Genomic DNA, 25,982 nt, shown 5'->3' on the forward strand with positions numbered 1-25,982 from the left:
TTGCCTTTGCAGCAGCTGCCTGACACTGGCCACTAAATGTGAGTTTGTCGTCCACCCATACACCCAGGTCTTTTTCAGTGACAGTTTTGCCCAGTGTTTTACAATTAAGCACATAATTATACATCTTGTTCTTTCTACCCAAGTGCATGACCTTACATTTATCCCCATTAAAGCTCATTTGCCATTTATCAGCCCAAGCTTCTAGTTTACATAAATCCTCCTGTAATATAAAATTGTCCTCCTCTGAATTGATTACCCTGCAGAGTTTAGTGTCATCTGCAAATATTGAAATTCTACTCTCTATGCCCCTTACAAGGTCATTAATAAATATGTTAAAAAGAAGCGGGCCCAAAACTGACCCCTGTGGTACCCCACTGCTAACCGTGACCCAGTCCGAGTGTGCTCCATTAATAACCACCCTTTGCTTCCTATCCCTGAGCCAGCTCTTAACCCACCTACACATATTTTCCCCTATCCCCATTGTTCTCATTTTATGTATCAACCTTTTGTGTGGCACTGTATCAAAAGCTTTTGAAAAGTCCATATACACCACGTCCACTGCATTCCCTTGGTCCAGTCCGGAACTTACCTCTTCATAAAAGCTTATCAGATTAGTCTGACAAGAACGGTCCCTTGTAAACCCATGTTGATATTGGGTCATAAGGTTATTCTTCTCCAGATACTCCAGTATAGTATCTCTTAGAAAACCCTCCAGGATTTTACCCACAGTTGAGGTTAAACTTACTGACCTATAATTTCCAAGTTCAGTTTTTGTCCCCTTTTTGAATATTGGCACCACATTTGCTATTCGCCAGTCCTGTGGTACAGACCCTGTTATTATGGAATCTTTAAAGATTAAAAATAATGGTCTATCTATGACTGTACTTAATTCCTGCAGTACTCGGGGGTGTATCCCATCCGGGCCCGGGGATTTGTCAATTTTAGTGATTTTTAGACGCCGCCGTACTTCCTGCTGGGTTAAGCAGGTGACATTTAATGGACAATTTTTTTCCCTGATCTTGTTATCCGTCATGGGATTTTCTTGTGTAAACACTGTTGAAAAAAAGTCATTTAGCATATTGGCTTTTTCCTCATCCTCCTCCACCATTTCACCCAGACTATTTTTAAGGGGGCCAACACTATCATTTTTTAGCTTCTTACTATTTATGTAGTTAAAGAATATTTTGGGATTATTTTTACTTTCTCTGGCAATGAGTCTCTCTGTCTCAATCTTTGCTGTCTTGATTTGCTTTTTACAGAATTTATTTAATCTGTATTTATTTAATGCCTCATCACTACCTACTTGCTTTAATTCTCTAAATGCTTTATTTTTGTCTCTTATTGCACCCCTTACAGCTCTATTTAGCCATAGTGGTTTCCTCCTATTTCTAGCATGTTTATTCCCATATGGTATATATTGTGCACAGGTCCTATTCAGGATGCTAATAAACGTCTCCCATTTTCTTTGTGTATTTTTATGTCTAAGGATATCGTCCCAGTTAATTGCACCAAGATCATCTCTCATCCATTGGAAATTTGCTTTCCTGAAGTTTAGTGTCCTTGTAACCCCTCTACTACACATCTTATTAAAGGATACATGAAAACTTTAATTTGTGATCACTATTACCCAAGTGACCCCCAACCCTTACATTTGATATGCGGTCTGGCCTGTTGGTTAATATTAGGTCTAGCAGTGCCCCCCCTCTTGTTGGGTCCTGAACCAGTTGTGAAAGGTAATTGTCTCTCATAGTTGTGAAAAACCCATTACCTTTGCTGGAACTGCAGGTTTCGGTTCCCCAATGTATTTCAGGGTAGTTGAAGTCCCCCATAATAATGACTTCTCCTTGAGTCGCAGCTTCATCTATTTGCTTTATGAGGATATTCTCTGTTGCTTCCATTATTTTTGGAGACTTATAACAAACCCCTATCAGCAATTTATTATTTTTCCCCCCTCCCCTTATCTCTACCCACAGGGACTCTACATTTTCATTAGATTCATATATATTATCACGAAGGATGGGTTTTAAGGATGATTTTACATATAAACACACGCCTCCCCCTCGCTTATTTGTTCGGTCATTTCTGAACAGACTATAGCCCTGTAAATTAACCGCCCAGTCATGGCTCTCATCCAGCCATATCTCAGATATCCCCACCATGTCATAATTATGCTCCAACAACATTAACTCCAATTCCTCCATCTTGTTGGCGAGGCTTCTGGCATTAGTACACATGCACTTTATGTATCTCTCTGTACCTCTATTCTTTCTTAAATTATTAACTGTTCTAACCCCACCCCCCATGCCACCCCCATTCCTCTCGGTAACGTTCGAGTTTCAGTAATGGAGGCGGCACCGGCGCAAGTTCAGTCACTGCCCTGAGTGTTGAGAGCAGCAGCTATAACTGCACCCCTGGCACTGACTGACAGCAGTTCTGCATTAGGGCCAGTAGTCAGTCAGTACCGGGGGCATTCTTACAGCCACCGCTCTCTATACACAAGAGCGGTGACTGAAACCACACCGGCACCTCCCTTGTGACTGAAACCTGAACAGGCAGAGGAGTCGGGGAATCATGGACAGGCAGGAGAAGACGCAGCGCACAGCCCGGCCCCGTGTACCAAAACCTTCAAAAAACTTCAAAAGGTGATTAAAGATGAATCACAAAGCAGATTTCTTCTCAAAAGGTATCAGTGTAATCAGTATTACAGTGCCATTACATGCCCAATCGAGCCATTTTAAATGCCTGTATTTCCAATTGTCTTTTTTATTTCATTAAAACAGATTTTGGTAGAAAGTAGTCACAGACATATTGCAAAAACAAAAAAACAAGAATTTACTTCTTTTTGGTTTGAAATGAGCAGTGAATGCTAGCATGCCAAATTTTTATCACAACCCTAGCTAAACAGGAACAGACCTAAAGCATGGTCGATTTTATGCTTGAGGCTCCCCCAAAATATTGTCTTGCCACCGGATCCTTTGATTTTGAAATTAAGTATATTTGTGTTATAAGTTTTAGAACAAACTACCTACAGTCTGTCATCACAATTTTAGAATTTTTTTTAATACTTTTGGCATTTTTGGAGGTGAAGAGAATTTCGGATCACTTTAATGACAAGGTATGACTTACAATGGTGTGTAACCCATAAAAATGTATCATGCAACAAAAGGTAGATATTGAAAGTAGGACCTCCAGAACAACTGTACTGATATGTACGTAACACTCTTTTAGGGTCTAAATGCTGAAGAAATAATTGAGTATCATGGAGGATTGTCTGAAAGAAAGGTGTCAAAAACCACGACCATTTAACCAGTTAGAAAAGAACACTGTATATGTACGATGGCCGTGAGCTATCACTGTATGGTTCAGTAACTGAACCAACTGCATGCAGCATGGGAACTGACTGTGTTACCTAGCCGGCAACCTGACTAACTGGTGCAATCGGATCTAGGTTCAATCGAACTAGATTAAATCCTAAAGCCCACTGTAAATCGTGACAGTGACATTTATACGTCTTCAAGATGGCGACTGTCACTTGATCGCAATATGCAGATTGAATGCCATAGCAGCTGTCGGCCTTTTGATGGCCTCCATGTTTGCCATGTGAGATCTCCTATGTGGCTGGTCTTCATAGATGAACATCTAGTTCACAGTTCACTGCAATACTACTATAATAACATAACCGATCAAGAGATCATAGGTTTATGTCCCTTAAGAAGAATTAAAAATGGAAAAGAATTTAAAATACTTTCAATATTAAAAAAATACAAAAAATTAAATAGTGAAATGTAAAAAATAAAAAAAAAAACATATTTGGCATTACTATGTTGATAATTGTCCAAACTAATAAAATATAAAAATATTTGAACACTGAAATGGGAAAAAAATCAAAACACTATCAATTGCATTTTTGGGAAGTTACAATTCCCCCTCAAACTGGAATAAAAAGCAATCAACAAGTTGCATTTACCCCAAAATGCTATTAATAAAAATGTCAACTTGATTAATGAAAAACAAGTGGTCATGGGGCTGATACATGTCCATCGACAAAAAAATAAAAAAAAGCTACAGGTCTCAGAACATGGAGACACAGACCCAATTTTTTTTCTTGCAAATTTCCATTTTTTTTCACCATTTAAATAAAAATAAATAAATTATATATTTTTGGTATCATTGTAATTGTACTGACCTGAAAAATCATTTTGCCAAGTCATTCTTACATCACAATGAGTGCCTTTAAAGCAAAACCCAAAAAACTTTCCGGAATTGTGTGGGTTTTTTTTAACCATATCACTACTCTTGGAATTTTTTTTCCCATTCTTCAGTACATTAGATGGAAAATTAATGGTTTCATTAAAAATAGAACCTGTCCTACAGAAAAAACGAGTTTTCATACATCCATGTAGACAAAAAATAAAAAAGTTATGCCTTCATGAAGAAGTGGAGAAAAGAAGTGCAAAAATAGAAAAATAGTGAATCTTGAGGTAAAGGATCCATCAGTTAATCCAAAGGGGGCGCTGCTGGACTGGGAATAGAGCTGGAGTGACAGAGGCTTCAGATCTACAAATAGTTCTTCAGCCTAATTTCCATATTGATTCAATTGCTAATTTCTCATTAACAGAGGGCATGTAAAGGTATTGCTGGACTTATATTTGAAAGAGCTACATGTGCATATATATCTAGCTCACAGATTCCCTTTAAGGGTATAACTAAGCTATAGGCTGTTTTCATGGAAAGAGCTTAGTATCTTACTTCTGAATAATTTAGCAGAAAATATCTCTCGTCCATCTGAACAGTATCATATTGCTAAAATGCTATCAAACTGGCAATTGAAGACCTTGCTCTTAAAGGGTCTGTCCACTACTCAGACAACCCCTTCTCAATCATGATATTTCTCCCAAGTAAAATAATAACATCTACAGTCACTCTCCAGTGCTCTCCTGGAGCTTGTGTGACATTGTTATGTCAACCAATCATCGGCCACTTCGCTCTCACTTCCTTTGGACGAAACTGACACCAGGAAGAAGTGAGAGCTACTGCTGCTCTCTGACCTTCTCTAGAGTGAGAATGAAACAGCCGCTGATTGGCTACAGGGCTCACGTGACATAACAATGTCACGTGAGCCCTAGGAGAGTAGGCGCCAACATAATTTTACATGGGGGAATTTAGTGATTGAGATGGGGTTCTCGGAGTAGTGGACAACCTCTGTAACATTACCACCAAACAAACTGCAATTTTCATACACTAGTCCCCATAAGATGGTTATCCTAGTGAAAATACCAATGAAAAGTCTTCTATTGCTTGTAATAATTATTGTAATAATTGAAATGTTATAGATTAATTCTTATCTCTGTTTTGTCCCTGTATTCATGGCAAACACCCACTGACAGATTCCACTGCAGTTTTTGATTTTTGAGGCTTCTTTTATACGGTTTCAATTAAGATTTTTGACTTTCATGGCACTGCATATTTTACTGCATATGGTAAGAAACATAAGGCTTATCTTACTCTATCATAAATCTCTATATATTTGGCAATTTGCCTGGTGAGTGTCCATTCCTAAGGGAAAAACAAATCTTCCCCAGCTAAAGATTCATTGCTGTATCAAACACATGAATTTCATGTATGCAGGTCATAAATTTAGAGCAAAGAAGATACTACTTGACCAGTTTGCTCCCAGACCATAAAAACATTACATATATAAGATGTACAATGTGTTAAATTTAAGGAATTATGCTTTGTATCTGCCTTTTGTGGAGAGGGGGCTCACAGAAAGGTTAGAGGTTACAATCATTTTATATAGGAAACGCTGAAAACATCCCACAATTGTAAAGGAGCCAAAGTACTATTATTATTGTACAAAACAGATCAGGGACGTGCAGAAGCAAGAAACTTCTAGATCTCACACTTCCAGGATGACCAGTGATGTTCCTCACTATAATACATACCGGTGTATATATATATATATATATAGATATAGATCCATACAACACCTGGATTTCCAGATGATATGGCTAAGAAGGAAAGATAGCCACCTGTCCCCCAGTGCTGCAGCATGGATTTCTAGGAACGTAATTACAGAATAATTCATTTAATCTGTGATACAGTGACACAGCATATTTCTGGCACCAATCAGTAATCCAAAATATCTTACTATCTGGCATTTCTATCAACTCATTTGTGGCATTTATTTACTTTTTTACTCTGAGAGTTGACTGGGGAATGGATAAAGATAGCAGTAGACGCAGACAATTTTCCACATTTTCAAGCAATCACAAAAATGTCCTATTTTTAATAATCATTTTTTAATATGAGCATGGTTAGATTTCCCAAGCCCTAACATATTGCCTATTATAATGAACATTTAAATGACCCATATAGAAAAAAAATATAAAAGTTCCATGCAAGAATACAGTACAGTCACTATCTACATAAAGTGAACCTGTCACCTGTTTTGGCCGCTATAAGATGCGGCCAGTACCTTTCAGGGCTTATCTACATTCTATAATGCTGTAGATAAGCCCCCGGTCCGAACTGCAAGATAAGAAAAATAAGTTTTATTATACTCACCCGGGGGGCGGTCTGGTCCGATGGGTGTCGTAGCTCCGGGTCCGGCGCCTCCCATCTTCTTGCTTGCTTCATCGCTCCTGGCATCACACTTCTGAGCACGCGTACTTCTCTGCCCTGTTGAGTGCAGAGCAAAGTCCTGCAGTGCGCAGGCACCGGGAAAGGTCAGAGAGGCACATCGCCTGCGCACTGCAGTACTTTGCTCTGCCCTCAACAGGGCAGAGAAGCATGTGTGTGCCGGAGCACGATGCCGGGAGTGATGAAGCTACAGGAGGCAGGCTTCGCAAGAAGTTGGGAGGCGCCGGACCCGAACCTGCGACACCCATCAGACAGAACCACATCGGACCACACCCCCCGGTGAGTATAACAAAACTTATTTTTCTTATCTTTCAGGTTGGACTGGGGGCTTATGTACAGCATTATAGAATGTCCTGAAAGGGAGTGGTCGTATCTTATAGTGGCCAAAACAGGTGACAGGTTCGCTTTAAGGGTCATTACCAACATTAAAGAGGACACATTTTTTCATTTTCAGTTGGACACCTTGTAATCATGGCAGCAGAGCAGAATAAAGTGTTCCCTTTGTTTTTGTTTTTTTTTAATTTAGCTTTTCCAAGGTAGAAATATTATAACTCAAAGTATTTGTCAACTTGTTAACTTTGGCTTAGTCCTAGTGGGTGTTATCAGGTAGTCTTCACTGGAGGCGGGTAATTATTCTCCTTGTATGAGTAGCTATCTGATAACACTGAAGAAAAGTTAACTCATTTTGTGATGAACAACTGCTAATATATCCACAATTGAGAGACATAATTTAAAAAAATAACAAAAACGTTTTATTCCGCTCTGCAGCCACTAGTAAGTACATGGTGTGTAAAGTTCAACATGAAAAACTTAGTGAAAGGTTCTCTTTAAAAGTTATTCCCAGTCACTAAGTGATAACTTTTAATGTCAGGAATACCCATTTATATTCTACCCTATGCCTACTGTACCGTACAGCAATGCAGTAGTAAAAAGGTGGTACCTCGGCTGTTAAGGAGGGTCTTCAGTTCAATTCTTGGAAGCAATTAAAATGTTTTCCAGAAGGCACCAGTAAGCACAGAGAAGAACGAAAGGCGCAGAAAAGAGGATAGCTATATATAATAGTGTGAAAAAGATACAGAAGTCAAGTAATTAGTGGAAAGTGAAGTTCAGAAATGTGATGAACAAAAGGTGATACAACATGATTTTGGAAATGAAGAACAGTGACATCGGCACAAAATGTTATAAAACTCTTCAATTACATTATGTGGTGTATATTATTTTGATATAGCCACATTTAATTTGCTTGATCAAAAGGGCATTCAAATGCTTTTTTTCAATAGATCAAAACATTTACCCACTTATCTGTCCCTTTTATAGTCCACATGCTCTGCACACCATCAACTGTTTGGCTTAATTGCAAGGTGGTATAGGATCATATTACCAGTATTACCAAGAAATTCCCAAAAGGGAAACTTTCAGATTGAACCTGCAGTCCCATTTGTGGGTAGCAATTTTTAAAGCAAGAAAAACTGAATAGACTGATATATAGTTTTGTGGGAAAAAATTACTATGAGTTGCAATTTATTAAAGTTCCTGCTTATTCTGTGCTTAGAAACAAGTGGGCAGTCTTATCAGCCATAGAGAGTCTTCCTTGATAAATTTGTAAGGACTCATTCACACATCAGTATTTTTCACATATTCAAAAAAAATGGTACCGGTGTCATCAGTATTTTGGATCCGTGTGTCATCAGTATTTTTCACGGATGGATAAATAAATAAAATACAAAACTTCTATCCTTTGCCATGTTAAACACTGATGGGACACAAATGCAATCCATGTGCTGTTTGTATACTTTTCTGAGCCATACTTCTATTGGTACACCACATTTCAGTAGTGCTGCCGGTAAAAAATCGACATGCCTCAGTGTGTTTTGTTCTGTAACAAAACACGAACATGAGGACAGACAAAAAGACTATAATAGGTACATTTTGTATCACTGAAAAACACAGAAGTCCATGCAACACAGAAGTCTGAATGAGGCCCAACACTGTCCACTGGTATTGATAAGTGAATCGTATGGAGACAAACTGAATTCGTCTTGATTTTTGCCTTGATACATGTGAATCCAAATTTTTTGTGAATGCCCTTTAGCAAGCCCAATAACATAGAAAATCAAAATCCAGCAAATCTAACAAATTCGAATTTCAGCAGATTTGCTAATCATTTCCCATTGGAATACTATGTCCAGAATAATCAGGAAATAAAATGACAACCTAATAAGTTATATTGAATCTTTTCCCCCCTACACCTCATTAGGCGCCACAATAGAAGCAGAAAAGTGCTTTTCTGAGACTGATTCTGTAAGCATCAGCAAAGATTTATAGGGTCAAAATTTTGACTTTCAACAAGCTATTTTTACAATCGTAAGGTTTTTAAAAAAATATTTTCTACTAACTTATAATAAGAAAAACAATATACAACATCATCAAGTTTATAAAACAAGAATATACAATAAAACAATTTGAAACTATACAATTTTTATTTTTATAGAATTACCCTAGAACACAATAGGACGAGACATATGCTGGTTGGCATCTTCAATTACAGGCATAGAATTAAGTTAATAATAAAGGTTGTTGTGACGACAAATAGTACAAATTTGTTTTCTCTGAATCAGTAGTGATGAGCGAGCATGGTCGGATGTTACCCAAGCATGCTAGTGTCCTAATCAAGTATTTTTCATCGTGCCCGAAAAAAATGCTTGAGTCGCCGTGGCTGCATGACTCGCGGCTGTTTGACATCCACAACACATGCAGGGATTGCTTAACAAACATTTGTTAACACATTGAAAATACTCGATTAGGACACAAGAATGCTCGGATGACCTCTTATCCGAGCATGCTCGCTCATCACTAAGTAAGACATAGCGATCATACCAAGCAAAAAAAAACCTCAACAAAAAGACTCAATTTTAACTGACCCTATAACTATTTTCAGAAAGTTTATTTAGGAGTTTTTTCAGTGGACCTCTCCAAAATCCTACTAAAAAATGCTTGAAAATCTTATCTATCTATTCATTTCTACTGGAAACCTGTTTTACTGTACATATAACATATTTAGGTTTGTTTTTTTCCTAAAAAAAAGTTTCGAAAAACACCTGGTGGAAAAAAAACCTGCATGTCACCTCTTTGAAGCTTAAACCTTGGCAAACGCTTCAGAGGAAAAAAAACACCTCAAAATCTTCAAAAAAATCTCCCAAAATTCTACAAAAAGTCTTCATAACCGCTTTAGGAAAACTCTTGTTTTTCCTCTAGACAACCTTGTCTTTTATGAAAGCCTTAAAAAAATCAATCTGCACTTTGCCTAAAAAGATTTAACAATAAGAAATATATAACAATGGTACTTGATGCCATAGCATAAATCTCAATGGCAAATCTAAGTGCAGTTTGTGGTGTATACAGGCATTGTGACCATGACACAAGAACTGAAAAAAACTCCACATTATGGCAGCCTAAAACTGGCCAAAAAATTGAATATGAGCTCTCTACTAGGAATGAATTGGTCTGGTGCTATCAGTTAGCCTACTTATTTGTGATCTTTGTGATTTGTGATCTTTGATCACTTACCTCTTTCACACTGGGGTCCTGTAAAGCCATATGTGCAGGCGCACCGATTTGGAGCCACACATCGTCCACCATTTAGACACCCATGTTCACAGACAGCTGTAAGGTACAAGGTCTTACATTTATATCCTCAAAGAATACATTGGAAAACATAAAAGTAATGGAACTGAGCAGAACTTTAAAATACATTATATATGGTGTTCTGGATAGACACTATATCCACATATATACATACATACAGTGGGGAAAAAAAGTATTTAGTCAGTCAGCAATAGTGCAAGTTCCACCACTTAAAAAGATGAGAGGCGTCTGTAATTTACATCATAGGTAGACCTCAACTATGGGAGACAAACTGAGAAAAAAAAATCCAGAAAATCACATTGTCTGTTTTTTTTTCATTTTATTTGCATATTATGGTGGAAAATAAGTATTTGGTCAGAAACAAAATTTCATCTCAATACTTTGTGATGTATCCTTTGTTGGCAATGACAGAGGTCAAACGTTTTCTGTAAGTCTTCACAAGGTTGCCACACACTGTTGTTGGTATGTTGGCCCATTCCTCCATGCAGATCTCCTCTAGAGCATTGATGTTTCTGGCTTTTCGCTTGGCAACACGGACTTTCAACTCCCTCCAAAGGTTTTCTATAGGGTTGAGATCTGGAGACTGGCTAGGCCACTCCAGGACCTTGAAATGCTTCTTACGAAGCCACTCCTTCGTTGCCCTGGCGGTGTGCTTTGGATCATTGTCATGTTGAAAGACCCAGCCACGTTTCATATTCAATGCCCTTGCTGATGGAAGGAGGTTTGCACTCAAAATCTCACGATACATGGCCCCATTCATTCTTTCATGTACCCGGATCAGTCGTCCTGGCCCCTTTGCAGAGAAACAGCCCCAAAGCATGATGTTTCCACCACCATGCTTTACAGTAGGTATGGTGTTTGATGGATGCAACTCAGTATTCTTTTTCCTCCAAACACGACAAGTTGTGTTTCTACCAAACAGTTCCAGTTTGGTTTCATCAGACCATAGGACATTCTCCCAAAACTCCTCTGGATCATCCAAATGCTCTCTACCAAACTTCAGACGGGCCCGGACATGTACAGGCTTAAGCAGTGGGACACGTCTGGCACTGCAGGATCTGAGTCCATGGTGGCGTAGTGTGTTACTTATGGTAGGCCTTGTTACATTGGTCCCAGCTCTCTGCAGTTCATTCACTAGGTCCCCCCGCGTGGTTCTGGGATTTTTGCTCACCGTTCTTGTGATCATTCTGACCCCACGGGGTGGGATTTTGCGTGGAGCACCAGATCGAGGGAGATTATCAGTGGTCTTGTATGTCTTCCATTTTCTAATTATTGCTCCCACAGTTGATTTCTTCACTCCAAGCTGGTTGGCTATTGCAGATTCAGTCTTCCCAGCCTGGTGCAGGGCTACAATTTTGTTTCTGGTGTCCTTTGACAGCTCTTTGGTCTTCACCAAAGTGGAGTTTGGAGTCAGACTGTTTGAGGGTGTGCACAGGTGTCTTTTTATACTGATAACAAGTTTAAACAGGTGCCATTACTACAGGTAATGAGTGGAGGAAAGAGGAGACTCTTAAAGAAGAAGTTACAGGTCTGTGAGAGCCAGAAATCTTGATTGCTTGTTTCTGACCAAATACTTATTTTCCACCATAATATGCAAATAAAATGAAAAAAAAACAGACAATGTGATTTTCTGGATTTTTTTTCTCAGTTTGTCTCCCATAGTTGAGGTCTACCTATGATGTAAATTACAGACGCCTCTCATCTTTTTAAGTGGTGGAACTTGCACTATTGCTGACTGACTAAATACTTTTTTTCCCCACTGTATATACACATATTTCTAAGCTCATTGAATATCTCATCACATTCTAATTATATCCCAAATTGTATACAAAATGTAATTTGTCCTTTAATACTTAGTTCAAGTCAGATCTTCACTTCTTCAGTAACTTTATGAATATTTCCTTTTCCTACCCTAATATATGTGTTTGGATGTTCGTGGAACAAACACTAATGCTCAGTTCTCACGATGAGTATTTGGCGCATTTCCGATGTTGTGTATTTTCATTGTGCAAAAAATCCAGCAAATTACAATTCCAGGAAAGTGGGTGGGATTTATAGAAATTTTGTGCCCACCTTACTGTTTTTTTACAAAGTGTAAAAAAAAATGTGTTTTTTAGCTGATTTGCCCTAAACACTTGAATACGATAACAAAATCCACATATAAAAAAATATGCAGTAGAAACACAATGAAATGCATGTAATCTCCACATCACTTGATCAATAAAGTTTCACCAAAGCTAAGTAACTGCACGTTTCCAAAACAAAGCAGTTTTATTTAAAACATGACATGAAAAAAGAGCCAAAAACCATAGCTGAAAAAAGAGATGAAAATGCATGTGAAAAAAAAGAAGCCAAAAATCAAATTTAGCTGATTGGTGCAGAAATTGTCACGTGGACCCGTCCTGTGTGACACGACCTGCAGGGTCCGTAACTAAAACAACAAGACAAGGCACGTGTAACTGTCCTGTGTGACACGGCCCGCAGGCCGGTACTAAAACAACAAGACACGGGGAAAGGGGCAACAGTTACAACGGTGGGCCCTGCGATAGGGAACGGGGACGTGGAGACCTCCTGCACTCCCCTGAGTCAGTGTCCCTCCACTCCTAACAATCCCTAGGCCGGTTCCGCACAGGGCGCCGATCAGGATACCTATCACCCTAGCACACCCTACACCTATCCTTTGCTAGGGAGCTGGGTGGTGCAGGCACTGGCCCCACTGCTGTACTAATACACACCAAGGAAAAATACAAAACAGGGAAACACCACTTAGCTTTGCTCTGTTGCTCTTGCTCCCAGCAACAGAGTCCACCACCAGAATGCAGCTTTCCTCCTGAATAGCTGCCACCAAGCTCTGTCAGAGCTGCAAGGAAATCCTCTCTGACTCCTTCCACACCAGGACTCTGACTGAGCTGCCAGGAACTCTCTCTCTCCTTCCTTCACCAGTCTTGGTTGGAAATGAGCAATATTACCACCCGTGATTGCAACACCTGACACTCTTTTATAGCAGAGCCAGAGCAATCACACCTGCTTTATAATCACATGCACTAAACTAAAGAAACCAGAGTGCAATGATCCTAACGGCCACCGGGGGCAAAACTAGAACTGAAAACACCACAGTGCAATTACCCTAATGGCCACCGGGGGGCAAAACTAGAACTGAAACCACCACAGTGCAATGACCCTAATGGCCACCGGGGGCAAAAATATCTTTAAGCACCACCGCTTAAGGAAAAAAAAAGGTTACTAGTGCATTTTATCTGTCATGATCCAGCATGGATCATGACAGTACCTTCCCCTTAATGAGGGGCCTGTGGACCCTCAAGACCGCTCCTCATCAGGGAACCACCTACAGCGGGGACGCCCAGGTCCAGAGTTCACCCCAGCAACTACCTGCACTTCAGGTTTATGACAAACGAGCACCGCTGGTATTGGCAATGTATGTTCTGGAGGCACCACACATCTCCGAAGCGCCAACCTGGGGAAAGAGTTGTGTATTTGCATGTTTGGGAGAAACTCGAGCTGGTAAGACTCCGCAACACACTTCCACTGGATGTTTTTTGGATGGCCACCCATACATGCTCGTTCACACACAGGTCTGGACCTGAACGTTTATTGCCACACATTCATTTGTCACAATTCGGTGAACTCTTTCTGGGATTGACAACAGAGGCATCCCCCTGTGTCACCACACTCACACCCCCCTCAATTCACCATGGGGTACACCACCCTCCAACCCCTTCCACCACGAGGTCTGCGCCTCCCAGGGTTGGCTAATGGCGAGGGTTGAGACTTGCCCCTACTCTCCTGCAGCACATCTGCTGCTCTCACTAGAGAAAGGGGTCGGTTGAAGAGAGACGGCAGAGACAGTAGTCCCTAGGCAGCAGCCCTCACACGACTGCCCCCAGCTGACCACTTCCCTCGCCCGCCAATCTTTCACCTCCGGTACGCCGCCAGCCAACACCTCTGCTGACATAGTACCTTGGGAGGGCAAAAGAGGAAATATACACTCCCTGGTTGTCTCCCTCCAAACAACCAGGGGAAGGCGGCTTCTGAGATGACACAAATAATTTGGAGCGCATTGGGCAAGCCTTAAGGACATGACCAGTCTGCCCACAGTAAAAACATGCCGACACCACTCCCTGAACCGTAGGCAGGCCTGAACACACACTAGCACCTCCTACTAGCATAGGTTCGCCTGGAGACTTGGCACGCACTGGGCAGGCTCTCATGAAATGGCCCGGCTTCCCACAGGAAAAGCATATCCCCCCACCACGGCGAACCGCAGACAACCCCTTTTGTGTACCAACAACACCGGGCTGCTTGGGTTCCTCCATCCGCACTGGTGGGTCCTCCTCCCTAGCGAGGACTACAGGGGGCACATTTTGTGTACGTCTCTCCCTAAGGCGTCTATCCACCCGGATGGCAAGGGACATGGCGGCCTCAAGCTACCTGGGGGTGGCGTACTGCACCAAAGTATCGTGCAACTTTGGAGACAGACCCTGCACAAATTGACTCCTAAGTGCAGGGTCATTCCACTGAGTGTCAGTGGCCCACCTCCTGAACTCTAGGCAGTACTCCTCAGCAACCCGGGCTCCCTGTTTACACCTACGGAGTCGGGATTCCGCCAGGGAGACGCCATCAAAATCCCCATACACTAGCGCCAAAGCCGCAAAAAACTCGTCCACGGACTCTAATGATGGTGAATCGTCCGGCAGGGAGAAGGCTCAGGATTGGGGATCCCCCTTAAGAAGGGACATAATGATTCCCACTTGTTGCTCTTCACTCCCCGATGAACGAGGGCACAGCCTGAAGTATAGTTTACAGGCTTGCTGAAATACCAAGAATTGATCTCTCCCTCCAGAAAACCTGTCAGGGAGGGATATCTTGGGTTCTGGCTGAGCCTGTGCCTGAACCAAACCTCCAAAGCCCACCACAGTGCAATGACCCTAACGGCCACCGGGAGCAAAAATATCTTTAAGCACCACAGCTTAAGGAAAAAAAAAAGGTTACTAGTGCATTTTATCTGTCATGATCCAGCATGGATCATGACAGAAATGCTGCACAAAATTAGGAACATCAAAAACACATCAAATACTCATTGTAGGAACTTTCACTACTTTGTAGCCTTTGGGTTTGTGCACACAACATCTTTGAAACTCAGGAGAACCCACTGGGTTTTTAAAGCAGAAGACACTTAAGGAAACTTTGGTGTTTTTTCCAGAAGCTTCTTTTTTGTTGTATTTTTTTTTCAGTTGTTTCCTGAGCATTTTTAAAATGGTTTCGGCCTGGGTGTTATTTTGGAGGGTTTTCCTATGGTTTTTATCATGTCTTTTTTCCTGTTGTTTATTTCCACTTCATTGAATAATGAAGAAAGCATAATTTTAAGAAAAACAATGGCAAAAATGCTCCAAAAGATGACTTTTTGCTGAGCTTTAGAAGAGAAAACCCCAAGTTTATAAGGAGTATACGTTTTTGGATAAGGGCTTATGCTCCAAAAACGTAGCAAAAATTTCTCAAGCTCTTTTATTCACGAGAACACTGCTCTCAGCCTGACTTACTGTATTTTCAAGTGGCAGAATACTCCTGAAGATTAACAGTTCGATCTTCAATCTGCTCTGAACAGATTCCTCTCGCGGGTTTCCAGCAGAGGCAGTTTTGCCTACACAGCATTGGAGAAGTGCAGGGGCACTAGGGCTGACTTATACACTATAGAATTAAATCTATTCTTGAAAACAGAGAGGATTTTTAATAGGTTGCTTGTTTTTACAAGCACTTTGAGATTTTAATCACATAGGAACTTGAGACAAGCCCCTTAATTGAAAAACAACAGTTGTCCATGAAGGTCTGCAATACCTGTAAACTAGATGTAGCCCACAATGCACTTTTGTTTGGATCTATGCATGACTGGCACAGACAGTGTCAATATTCTTATCTAGTCTCCCAAAGAATGCATAGGATGGTCTCATTAGGAGGCTGCAAAGACTATTTCACAGTTTGATGACAGTCTGTTAGAAAATAGGGGCGGCGCAGTGGCTCATTGATTCGCACTGCAGGCTTGCATTGTTTGGCTTCTGGGTTCAAATCCCACCAAGGACAACATCTGCAAGGAGTTTGTATGTTCTCCCCGTGTTTGCCTGGGTTTCCTCAGAGTATTCCGGTTTCCTCCATACTGATAGGGAATTTAGATTGTGAGCCCCATCGGGGACAGTGCCAATAATGTCTGTAAAGTGCTGTGGCATTAATGGCGCTATATAAATGAATAAAATAAATAAATATCAGGGTCCAGTATACATACGCTAAATTGTCACGACTTAGGATACCACAGGGCATTAATACAGTGTCCTACTCCGTGACCACCTCATTGCAATTGCCATTATGAAAAAACATTTGATGGTTGTAGCAATAAACTTCCCATAAAAAGTCCAAGTTAGATAACAGCCAAAAAATCTAATTTGATAAATGACACAATGACTAATTGATGGATTCTTTGACACAGATGTGAACATAGCATAATGTGCAAGGCAATTTTAGATTTCTACAAAGCAGAATCTATCTAATGTGGACCTCAGACGAAAAATGGGTCTACACCTGTATTTTATCAACAAAAGTTTGTTTGTCCAGCTCAATCTGAAAAGATGAATGTAAGAGTGTGGAAAGAAAAGTAACCTTATAGAGCTGGCATGTGTTATAGCGCTGCATTTTCCATATGTTGATGTTTGATGCAATTGTTTAATGAGTGATTAATACCCACTTTGCACTTGAGTTGGAAAAATAAAAGTAACAATGTAGAAGCAGGGCATAGAAGTTAAAAATTAGCTAGCCCTGCAATAGAAGGAGCTTTTTGAAGTAACAATAGCAGTCTGACTTTGGAGATCTGGATCACTAGGTTCCACTTACCCAAAAGAGCACGCTCTTTTCGATCCTAAATGGATATGTGGCGCCCCCAGGAGTATGGCCGCCACAGTGGCTTTGCCTTCCTCCAGGGAGGGTGATGTCTTGCTTGGAAGCAGTGAAGGGTCTCTCTCGCAGTTAACCTATACATGCAACACAGTTCCACTCCAGGCCAGCAGGGGGGACTCTGAACCGGAATTGAAGAGAGGAGTGCTCTCTGAGAGCCAAGAGGAAGGAGTGGTCAGTTAGTGTGAGGAGGTCCATGATGTGCAGACGTGTGGAGAGAAGCTGGAGGTTGAGCTGAGGAAAGAGAGCTCCCTCCCAGTGAGAAAGCATGAACTGGAGCCTGGTCTCCACGGGTGTATGGATGCTGACGGTCCTGCACCAGAAACCAGAGGAGTAGGAGGCTATAAATGCCCTACTCTCATCTAAGACTCGGAGGCACAACAGCACGGAGTGAGCCAAGAGAGGAATAGCGGCTACAGCTGTCTGCCATATGAGGAGTGAGAGAAGAAGAAAATTGAGAGGAACTTCAGAGTAACTCAGTACTAGGAGTACTTCATTGAAATAAGCGCTAGGAAGGAGACTGCACAGGCCATCTGCTGAGAGAGAATCCCTGAGCTGCTTCCAGGCTAGCCTGCTCTGGTACCATCTGTAATCAGGACCCTGGATTGCATTTATCAAGTAAAGGTACAGAAATTGCACCCCGCTGTGTTTTGTCTGCTTCCTACCCTTCCGGCACTGCTACATCCCCGTGCCAACCACATCTACACTGCCCTGGGACTACAGCTTGACCTGTGGGGAGCTTTTACATCTTTGCTGCATCATACTATCAGTCCCAGTGGATCTGCATGCAGCATCGGCTTAACATCTCACTTGCCGAACACCACAGGTGGCGTCACAAACTATTCCATTGACTATAATCCACCATTTCCACTTCCCCATTAATTGGGCGCCCAGGGCCACGGTCCGGGTTACTGCTGCTGTGACACATCTCGCTGACACCGGCCGGTACCGAGTACCCCACAGCCCTGGGAGGGCGACCCAGATCCCATTCAAATAAGTGTTCACCATAGATAAACACACATTTAAGATTAAATTAATGCAGATGAATCCCCGCCCACCTGCAGCCGAAACCTTGCCTACTTGCAGCCAGCCAATGGAATTGGTGCGTGGCCAGGGTTTGATTAAGGTGGGTGGGATTTTGCCTTCAGAACACCATCATTTTACATAAAGTAAGAGGCGACCAGAGAATTTAGCATCTCTCACTGGGGTGCCAGCTCCCATCGTTTCCACCAGAGAGCCGGCTCTTTGTCTCAGATAGGTCACAAACGACCTGTTACTGTACTGTATAAAGTGGCAGTCTGGAACTTAATGACCTTAACAACCTGGATCTTGGAAAATGGAACAGACAAGAAAGAAGAGCTAAGGTGCAGTTGGTACAGTAAGGAGCCCAAACAGGTATAGCTGTGGGATGTGGGTAACCCGAAACAGCTTAAGTGAAGTGGGACTGAAGAGGCAATGTGTTGGAGGAACTTGGGGTCTTAGTAAAGAGATACTGAATTTGTCAGGCTGATGCACATTTGCTGCATGGAATTGGGTCTTGATTAGTGAAGGACAGATAAAAAAAATGGAGTAGTCAAGTCAAAGCTGAAATGTTGTTGTTAATAAGTAACGTGCCGCCACATGTGACCAATATGCCTGTACCTCTGCGTAAATAGAAGTTGTGAAGAATAAGGTTTGCACCTGATTCCTACTGTACATATGTTTCACTAGAAAAGTTTAACTTTATTTTTATAAAATGGGCTGAGTCCTTCCTTGCTAGTGATTTGCATCTGCGTTTCCTTTGTAATATGAGGGTATGCTGCCTGAATGGGAAACATCTGAAGGGAATAACATTACACACACTCAGAGGAACACATCTCACTAATGTTTAGGGTCAAGACAGAACACCTTGACCCGTGCGACCCTTACATAAAATCCACATGAAAGTGGTAAGCAGGATATAAAGGCCACCCTTGTGAAGCTTTATGCAAGGGTCACCTTACATTAAGTGTCACCAGGGTGGTCATTATAGTCTGCTTACCATTTTGATATGGATTTTATGTAAGGGTCGCACGGGTCAAGGTGTTCTGTCTCGACCCTTAACATTAGTGAAATGAGTTCCTCTGCGTGTGTGATGTTTTCTGCTGAATTTTGTAGTTGTGGAAAATCAAAATGTTATTGTGGTTAAGTAATTGGGCATGAAAAAAAAGTACTTACGTTGGCCACAATGTGTTCCCGTATAACCCTTCTGACAAATACAGTGGTCATCGCCGCAGGAGCCACCGTTCATACATCTGATGTTACACTGCTGAACTGAAAATAGAATCATGAAAAATGTTACACACACGTAAAAGCAAAACTATAAAAAAACTATATATTATCAAAAAAGCAGATAAAATAATATCCAAACTCCAGTACATATGCATTTTATTATGCCAGAACTTTTTTCTTGGATGACTTTACATAATAAAGTATACTGATCTATATACCATCCATCCAAGATTTGTGCTGTAAGGTTCAATATTTAAAAAATGCAATATTTAAAGTGAATTTCACCCCCCAAACTATTTATATGTACATGTAATTCTTTCAAAGACAAGTCCAGCATTACCTTTACATGGCCAGTCCGTTTCTCAACTACTGAGAAATCAGCATTTGATATGCAAATCAGACTGCATTATTGTCAATTTGAAACCTATGTCACTTCAGCTCTATTGCCCGCCCAGTGCCGCCTCCTATTAGAATGACAACTCCAATGCCTGAAGTCATACAGCATAGAGGCGGTCAGTCAAACAAGAAGAGGTGGATCTGGCTGGAAAAAGAGCTGGAATAACAGAGATTTCCGATCTACAGTAGTTCTTCATTTGTATTTCAATTAAAACACAGATTTCTCAGTAACAGAGGAAGGAACTGGCCATGTGAAGGTATTGCTGGATTTGCCTTTTAAAAAGCTAAAGTGCATGTAAATAATGGAGTGAAATCCTGCTTGAAAGTTTATAAATATATATATATATATATATATATATATATATATATATATATATATATATATACATATTTAATATATTTTAGGTAAAACATGCTGGCATACACCAAACAAATATTGTTTAAATCAGAGTTTTTATTTGTGGGCCCTTTATAGTCAATCTTTGTTTGAATAATGGAAAAAAATATTTTTTAAAAAATATAGAAATACAATTGGAATAATTAGGGGTATAGCTGGAAGTCGCACCCAGGTTGTGGGACTAATTTTCCTGCGCTACACTATAATACCCAATGTAGTGCTTCGATGGTGGCACTGTATAAAAGAAGCCCAGAAAAGACTGAAATCAAAAAAGCTTGTCATATATTTTCCAATTTTGACAGCTAAATAGATAAATATAGTACTATATAAATTACTACAAGGCATATCCAAACATCCAAACACAAAATGATTCAAATAGTGGATGTAAGGTTGCCTTGAGACGTTCATTGTTATTCTCAGACATTAAGAAAAGGAATGATTTAATCAGTTTTTGGACTGGATTTTCATCAATGTTTGGTCAGTGTTTCAGTTTTTACCACAGTGTTTTATCTGTGATTATCACGCGTGCAAAGAAAAAAAAACAGCTTTACCTACCCATTGCAATGTTAAATGGAACATGTCAACAGATTTATTCTGCCCGGACCATGGGCAGCATGAATTAAAACCTGGCTGCATAGTTGCAGCAAGGTATGTTTTAGTCTGAATTGCTCTAATATTTCAGAGAAAACATAATTTCAAAAGCCGGACGGGGACTGTAGGGAGAGACCTGACTTGTTTAGTGAAACCTCCGGCCGGCTTCTACCTTTCTTCCTCCAGTTGATTGACAGGTCTCTCCATGTGTGTACGTAGGGAGGCAGGTAGAAGCTGGCCAGACAATGTCAGACTAGTCAAGTCTCTCCCTATAGTTTCTGCCTGGCTTTTCAAACTATGTTTACTCTGAAATGCCCTAGTGATTTGGAGTAAAAAAAAATTCTCTCTCATTTCAGAGGACTTAAACTTTCAATGCCTGGTGGGGGACCAAAAGCAGAGCTGAGACTAGTATAGTGCTGTCTCTGGTTGGCTCTCCTTAGCGCTGCTAGAGGTGACTGGCAGGTTTCTCTCTATGTATACATTAGGGAGAGACTTATCAATCACCTCTAACAGTCGGCCAGGGGCAACCATTGATTAGTCTCGTTTCTAGCTGTGGTCCCCGACCGGTTATTTAAAGTTAATTTTCTCTAAAACCTCATCATTTCAGAGAAGAATATAATATACTTGGTTACAACTGTGCAGCCAAGCTCTAATAATTAGAGTCTGATTTATGCTGTCCGTGGTTTGGGCAGAAAGTATCACTGTAAAAATGAACGGCACACAGATAGCATTGATGTGTCATCCGTAACGTTCACTGACCCATAGACTTGTATGGGTGATTTTTGTCTGTGATTCAGATCAAAACTGGATATGTGTCTATGATTATCTCAAAAACACATGATTTGGAAAAAAAACATGGTCATGTGGAGAGCCCTATAGAATATTTATCATGCTTACTTGTAGTTACTGGAGAACTGCACCTACACAATATAACCACACCAATTTTCTGTCCTAACTTCACTGAATAATGTTGAATTTGCACAATATAATCATTTGGGAAAGGATTGCCGGGCCATGTCTTAAACAGCTGACATTTTAAGATTCTCTCAGTATGGGGCTGGGTCCTGCTATACAGAGCACTTCCATTCCAGAACCAGAATCCAGAGACCTCTTGATGAGACTCAGAAGAATGAAACAGCTGTCTGTGTTGGATACACTAAATGGATATCCCTCTTAAACCATAAAGATTTTATTTTATCGATAATAAGCAAAAACTTAACTGCTCATTCACAATGAACACATACATACACATAGCCATAGTCTGGTGCTCCACAATATTCTTTCCATACAGAGAAATTAACTTTAGCAAAAGTAAAGGAAAACTACTGATTAAGGCTACTGGTATTAAAAGTTATACCTTATATTTATTTTTCGCTTACTCTATAAGACATACACAGAAGATACAACAAAGGCATAATTTATTATATTAGCCCATTCTGTATAATAATTGATAATACTTGCTTGGACTGTCATCCTAGAACCTTTAGTGAAGTCCATACCTCTGTCAGGAAGTAGAAGGTTCGGCCTACCATAATAATTTACTACATATCCTGTGGATAGACAATAGTATCTGGTCCTGGGATCTGACTGTTCGGACCTTCACGGATCCCAAGATCAGAGCTTTGAAGACCCACATGGAGTGATAATCACACATGAACACCACTGTTCTAGTCATTGTTTATAGGACTGATGGAGATAGTCCAGTGCAGAGCTCAGCTATCTTTGTTCTCAGGACCCATGGGGCTCTTAAGGGTCAGATCCTGCAGAGATCAGATCATTATCAACTACCCTGTCGATAAATGATTAGATGGTAAGGTGGATGTATCCTGTTAAGAGGGTCCCTTAAACAGGACCTATCAGTTATGGTAAAAAATAAAGTGATAGTAGCTGAAACCTTTCTTAAGTCAAATATTTCTAATTAGAAAATCAGATAATTCAGTTATATATACAAAGACGTATAATTTACTTTCAGTTTCCCATATTGAGTTCAAAATCTGGTGAAATTCCCTTATACGTGAGATACGAAGTAATAAAGGTGAGCTGATCTTATAAAGCATCTGAATAATAAAGTGGAGACTTGTGCACAGGTTTGGTAAGATTTGGCTTTCTTTGCCATTTTGTAGATTTGCTGGTCCATAAAATAGAATTGGAGAATGATTCAGCTATTTTATTTTCATAAATTCATCAAAAGAAAATCAGAAACACAGTGAATGAATTAATTCATGCATTACAAAGAACAGCGACTCAGTGAAATGCAAATTGGGTGACAATATTGCTTACTTGGAGACAGTTTACTTCCTCCTGAATATTGTTATTTATCAGCCTTGTAATAATATGCGCTGTGAGTGATGTGCTGCACAGATAAAGGAGAAAAACACAGCAGCTTCTAAAAGGTTAATGAGGAAAGGTACTGTCACACTTAGCGATGTACCAGCGATCCCGACCAGCGATATGACGCGGTCAGGATCGCTGGTACATTGCTAAGTAGTCGATCGCTAGTGAGCTGCCACACAGGCAGATCTCACCAGCGACATCTCAGGGGTCGGGGGTCGCTACTTACCTGTCACACTAGGCGATCCTGCGTCCTCCCGCCCGGCTCCACGCTCGTCGCTCGTCTCTATACAGGAAGCGACGCAGGAAGCTGACGACGAGAAACGGTCCTGGACGTTCTCGCACGATCAGCGATAACCAGCGGGGGAGCAGGTCGTAGGTATCAGACACAGCGATGTTGCTAGCAATATCGCTATAACGTCACAAGTTATAGCGATATTGCTAGCGATATCGCTTAGTGTGACAGTACCTTAAAGGTACTGTCACACTTAGCGATGCACCAGCGATCCCGACCAGCGATATGACGCGGTCAGGATCGCTGGTGCATCGCTAAGGCTGGTTTCACACTTGCGTTTTTTTTCGCGGTATTTTAGCGCTAAATAGCGCATGCGTTTTTTTTTCCTATACTTTGCATGGGATGCGCTTATGTGCGCATACACATGCGTTTGTACGCGTTTTACCGCGCATGCGTTTTTTTGCGGTATGCGCTCGGGCGCACAAAATGCATCCTGTTGCATTTTTTGGTGCGTCCGACTTGCCTCAAAAAAACGCATGCGCGCGCAATGCGTTTTTTTACAGCAAGACACCCATTATAGTCTATGGGTGCGCATATGTGCGCATTGGCATGCTTATGTATGCGTTTTTTTGCACATGCGTTTTTTTTTGTTAACCATGGAATTTAGGGGTTTGGGTTAGAGTTAGGGTTAGTTAAGGGGGTTTAGGGTTAGGGTTAGGGTCAGGGTCAGGGATAGGGTTAGGTTTAGGGTCAGGGTTAGTTAGGGTTTAGGGTTTGTGTTAGGGTTAAGTATGGTTTGGTTAAGGGTTAGGGTCAGGGTTAGGGTTAGGGTCAGGGTTAGGGTTAGGTTTAGGGTCAGGGTTAGTTAGGGTTTAGGGTTTGGGTTAGGGTTAAGTATGGTTTGGTTAAGGGTTAGGGTTAGGGTCAGGGTTAGGGTTAGGTTTAGGGTCAGGGTTAGGGTTAGTTAGGGTTTAGGGTTTGGGTTAGGGTTAAGTATGGTTTGGTTAAGGGTTAGGGTCAGGGTTAGGGTCAGGGTTAGGGTTAGGTTTAGGGTCAGGGTTAGGGTTAGTTAGGGTTTAGGGTTTGGGTTAGGGTTAAGTATGGTTTGGTTAAGGGTTAGGGTCAGGGTTAGGGTTAGGTTTAGGGTCAGGGTTAGGGTTAGTTAGGGTTTGGGTTAGGGTTAAGTATGGTTTGGTTAAGGGTTAGGGTCAGGGTTAGGGTTAGGGTAAGGGTTAGGGTTAGGGTCAGGGTTAGGGTTAGTAAAGTCATGGTTTGGGTTAGTGTGAGGGGCCACCTAATGTTTGGAAAAAATGCAAACGCGGTAAAAACGCACTAAAAACGCATACAAACGCATAAAAATGCTGCGTTTTTTTCATGCATGCTCATAAAAAAGCTTGAAAAAAACGCAGCAGTTGTATGCTTTTGTATGCGTTTTTTCAATGCGTTTTTTTGCGGGAAAAACGCGCTGCAAAAAAAAGCAAGTGTGAAACCAGCCTAAGTGGTCGCTAGTGAGCTGCCACATAGGCAGATCTCACCAGCGACATCGCTGGGGATGGGGATCGCTACTTACCTGTCACACTAGGCGATCCTGCGTCCTCCCGCCCGGCTCCACGCTCGTCGCTCGTCTCTCCACAGGAAGTGCCGCAGGAAGCTGACGACGAGAAACAGTCCTGGACGTTCTCGCACGATCAGCGATAACCAGTGGGGGAGCGGGTAGTAAGTATCAGACACAGCGATATCGCTAGAAATATCGCTATAACGTCACAAGTTATAGCGATAGTGCTAGAGATATCGCTTAGTGTGACAGGCCCTTAAGAGGAGGACAAAGGCGCATCTAAAGTGTTTATCCGCAAAAAAAAAGGGGGGAAGAAAGCTGTTTGTATAGACTGATTCTAGAAAACAACAAGCTATCTCTCTGTTAATACCTTGTACACAGACACAGCCTCCTGTGACTGTATAATAGTATGGTGGGATAGCTTTCATGCCACTTTTGATCAAAAACAGTATCACTAAAAACTGTATTAATTAGATGCACTTTTGCTTTTACTTATTTAGTTACAGCAGGGTTTTTGCTCACTTTGTCTTTTGCAGGTTTTATGTTTTATGGCCAATGTCAACATGCATTTATATGCTGCATGTGTATCAACTCAAACCAAGCTCAAATTTTGTGTTTTTCTTTGTATAATAGTATTAGCCTGAGTTGCTGTTTCAACCCTCCTGCTGCTGCTCTATAATAAGCGGCAAGTTATCTTGCATTGCTCTTCTTTATAATAATATTCAGCAAGAGACAGCAATAAGACAGCAGCACGCATCTCTCCTGTGTTTTCAATGCACAGTCCCAGTCTCCCTCCAAAGTTTGGCATCTACCAGCTCAAAAGCAGAGTGTTTCCCGTAGCTGAGAAAATAGTGAGACAAAAGAGAGCTGAGCTGGAAGCCATTTTCAGCCTCTCATTCTTACAGAACTAGCTATCTTAAAATTTGTCAGAATTTTTTTAGTTTTACTAATTATTCACAGAATTATTCAAAAAAGATTTAATA

At 41.1% G+C, this 25,982-nt stretch overlaps 1 protein-coding gene across 1 annotated transcript in view; it reads right to left on the minus strand.

The window, feature by feature from the left end:
* Positions 1–25,982, minus strand: part of FBN1 (fibrillin 1) — a 373,121-nt gene that overhangs the window by 214,645 nt on the left and 132,494 nt on the right. The window contains exons 5-6 of the mRNA XM_073568456.1: positions 19,441–19,536; positions 10,210–10,305 (exon numbers count right to left, since the gene is read on the minus strand). Of these exons, the coding sequence (XP_073424557.1) occupies positions 10,210–10,305; positions 19,441–19,536 (192 nt within the window). The remainder of the gene's footprint in view (positions 1–10,209; positions 10,306–19,440; positions 19,537–25,982) is intronic.

This window comes from Dendrobates tinctorius, unplaced genomic scaffold (assembly GCF_039654945.1).
Source record: "Dendrobates tinctorius isolate UK_male_01 unplaced genomic scaffold, ASM3965494v1 ptg000022l, whole genome shotgun sequence".
Classification (NCBI taxonomy): domain Eukaryota; kingdom Metazoa; phylum Chordata; class Amphibia; order Anura; family Dendrobatidae; genus Dendrobates; species Dendrobates tinctorius.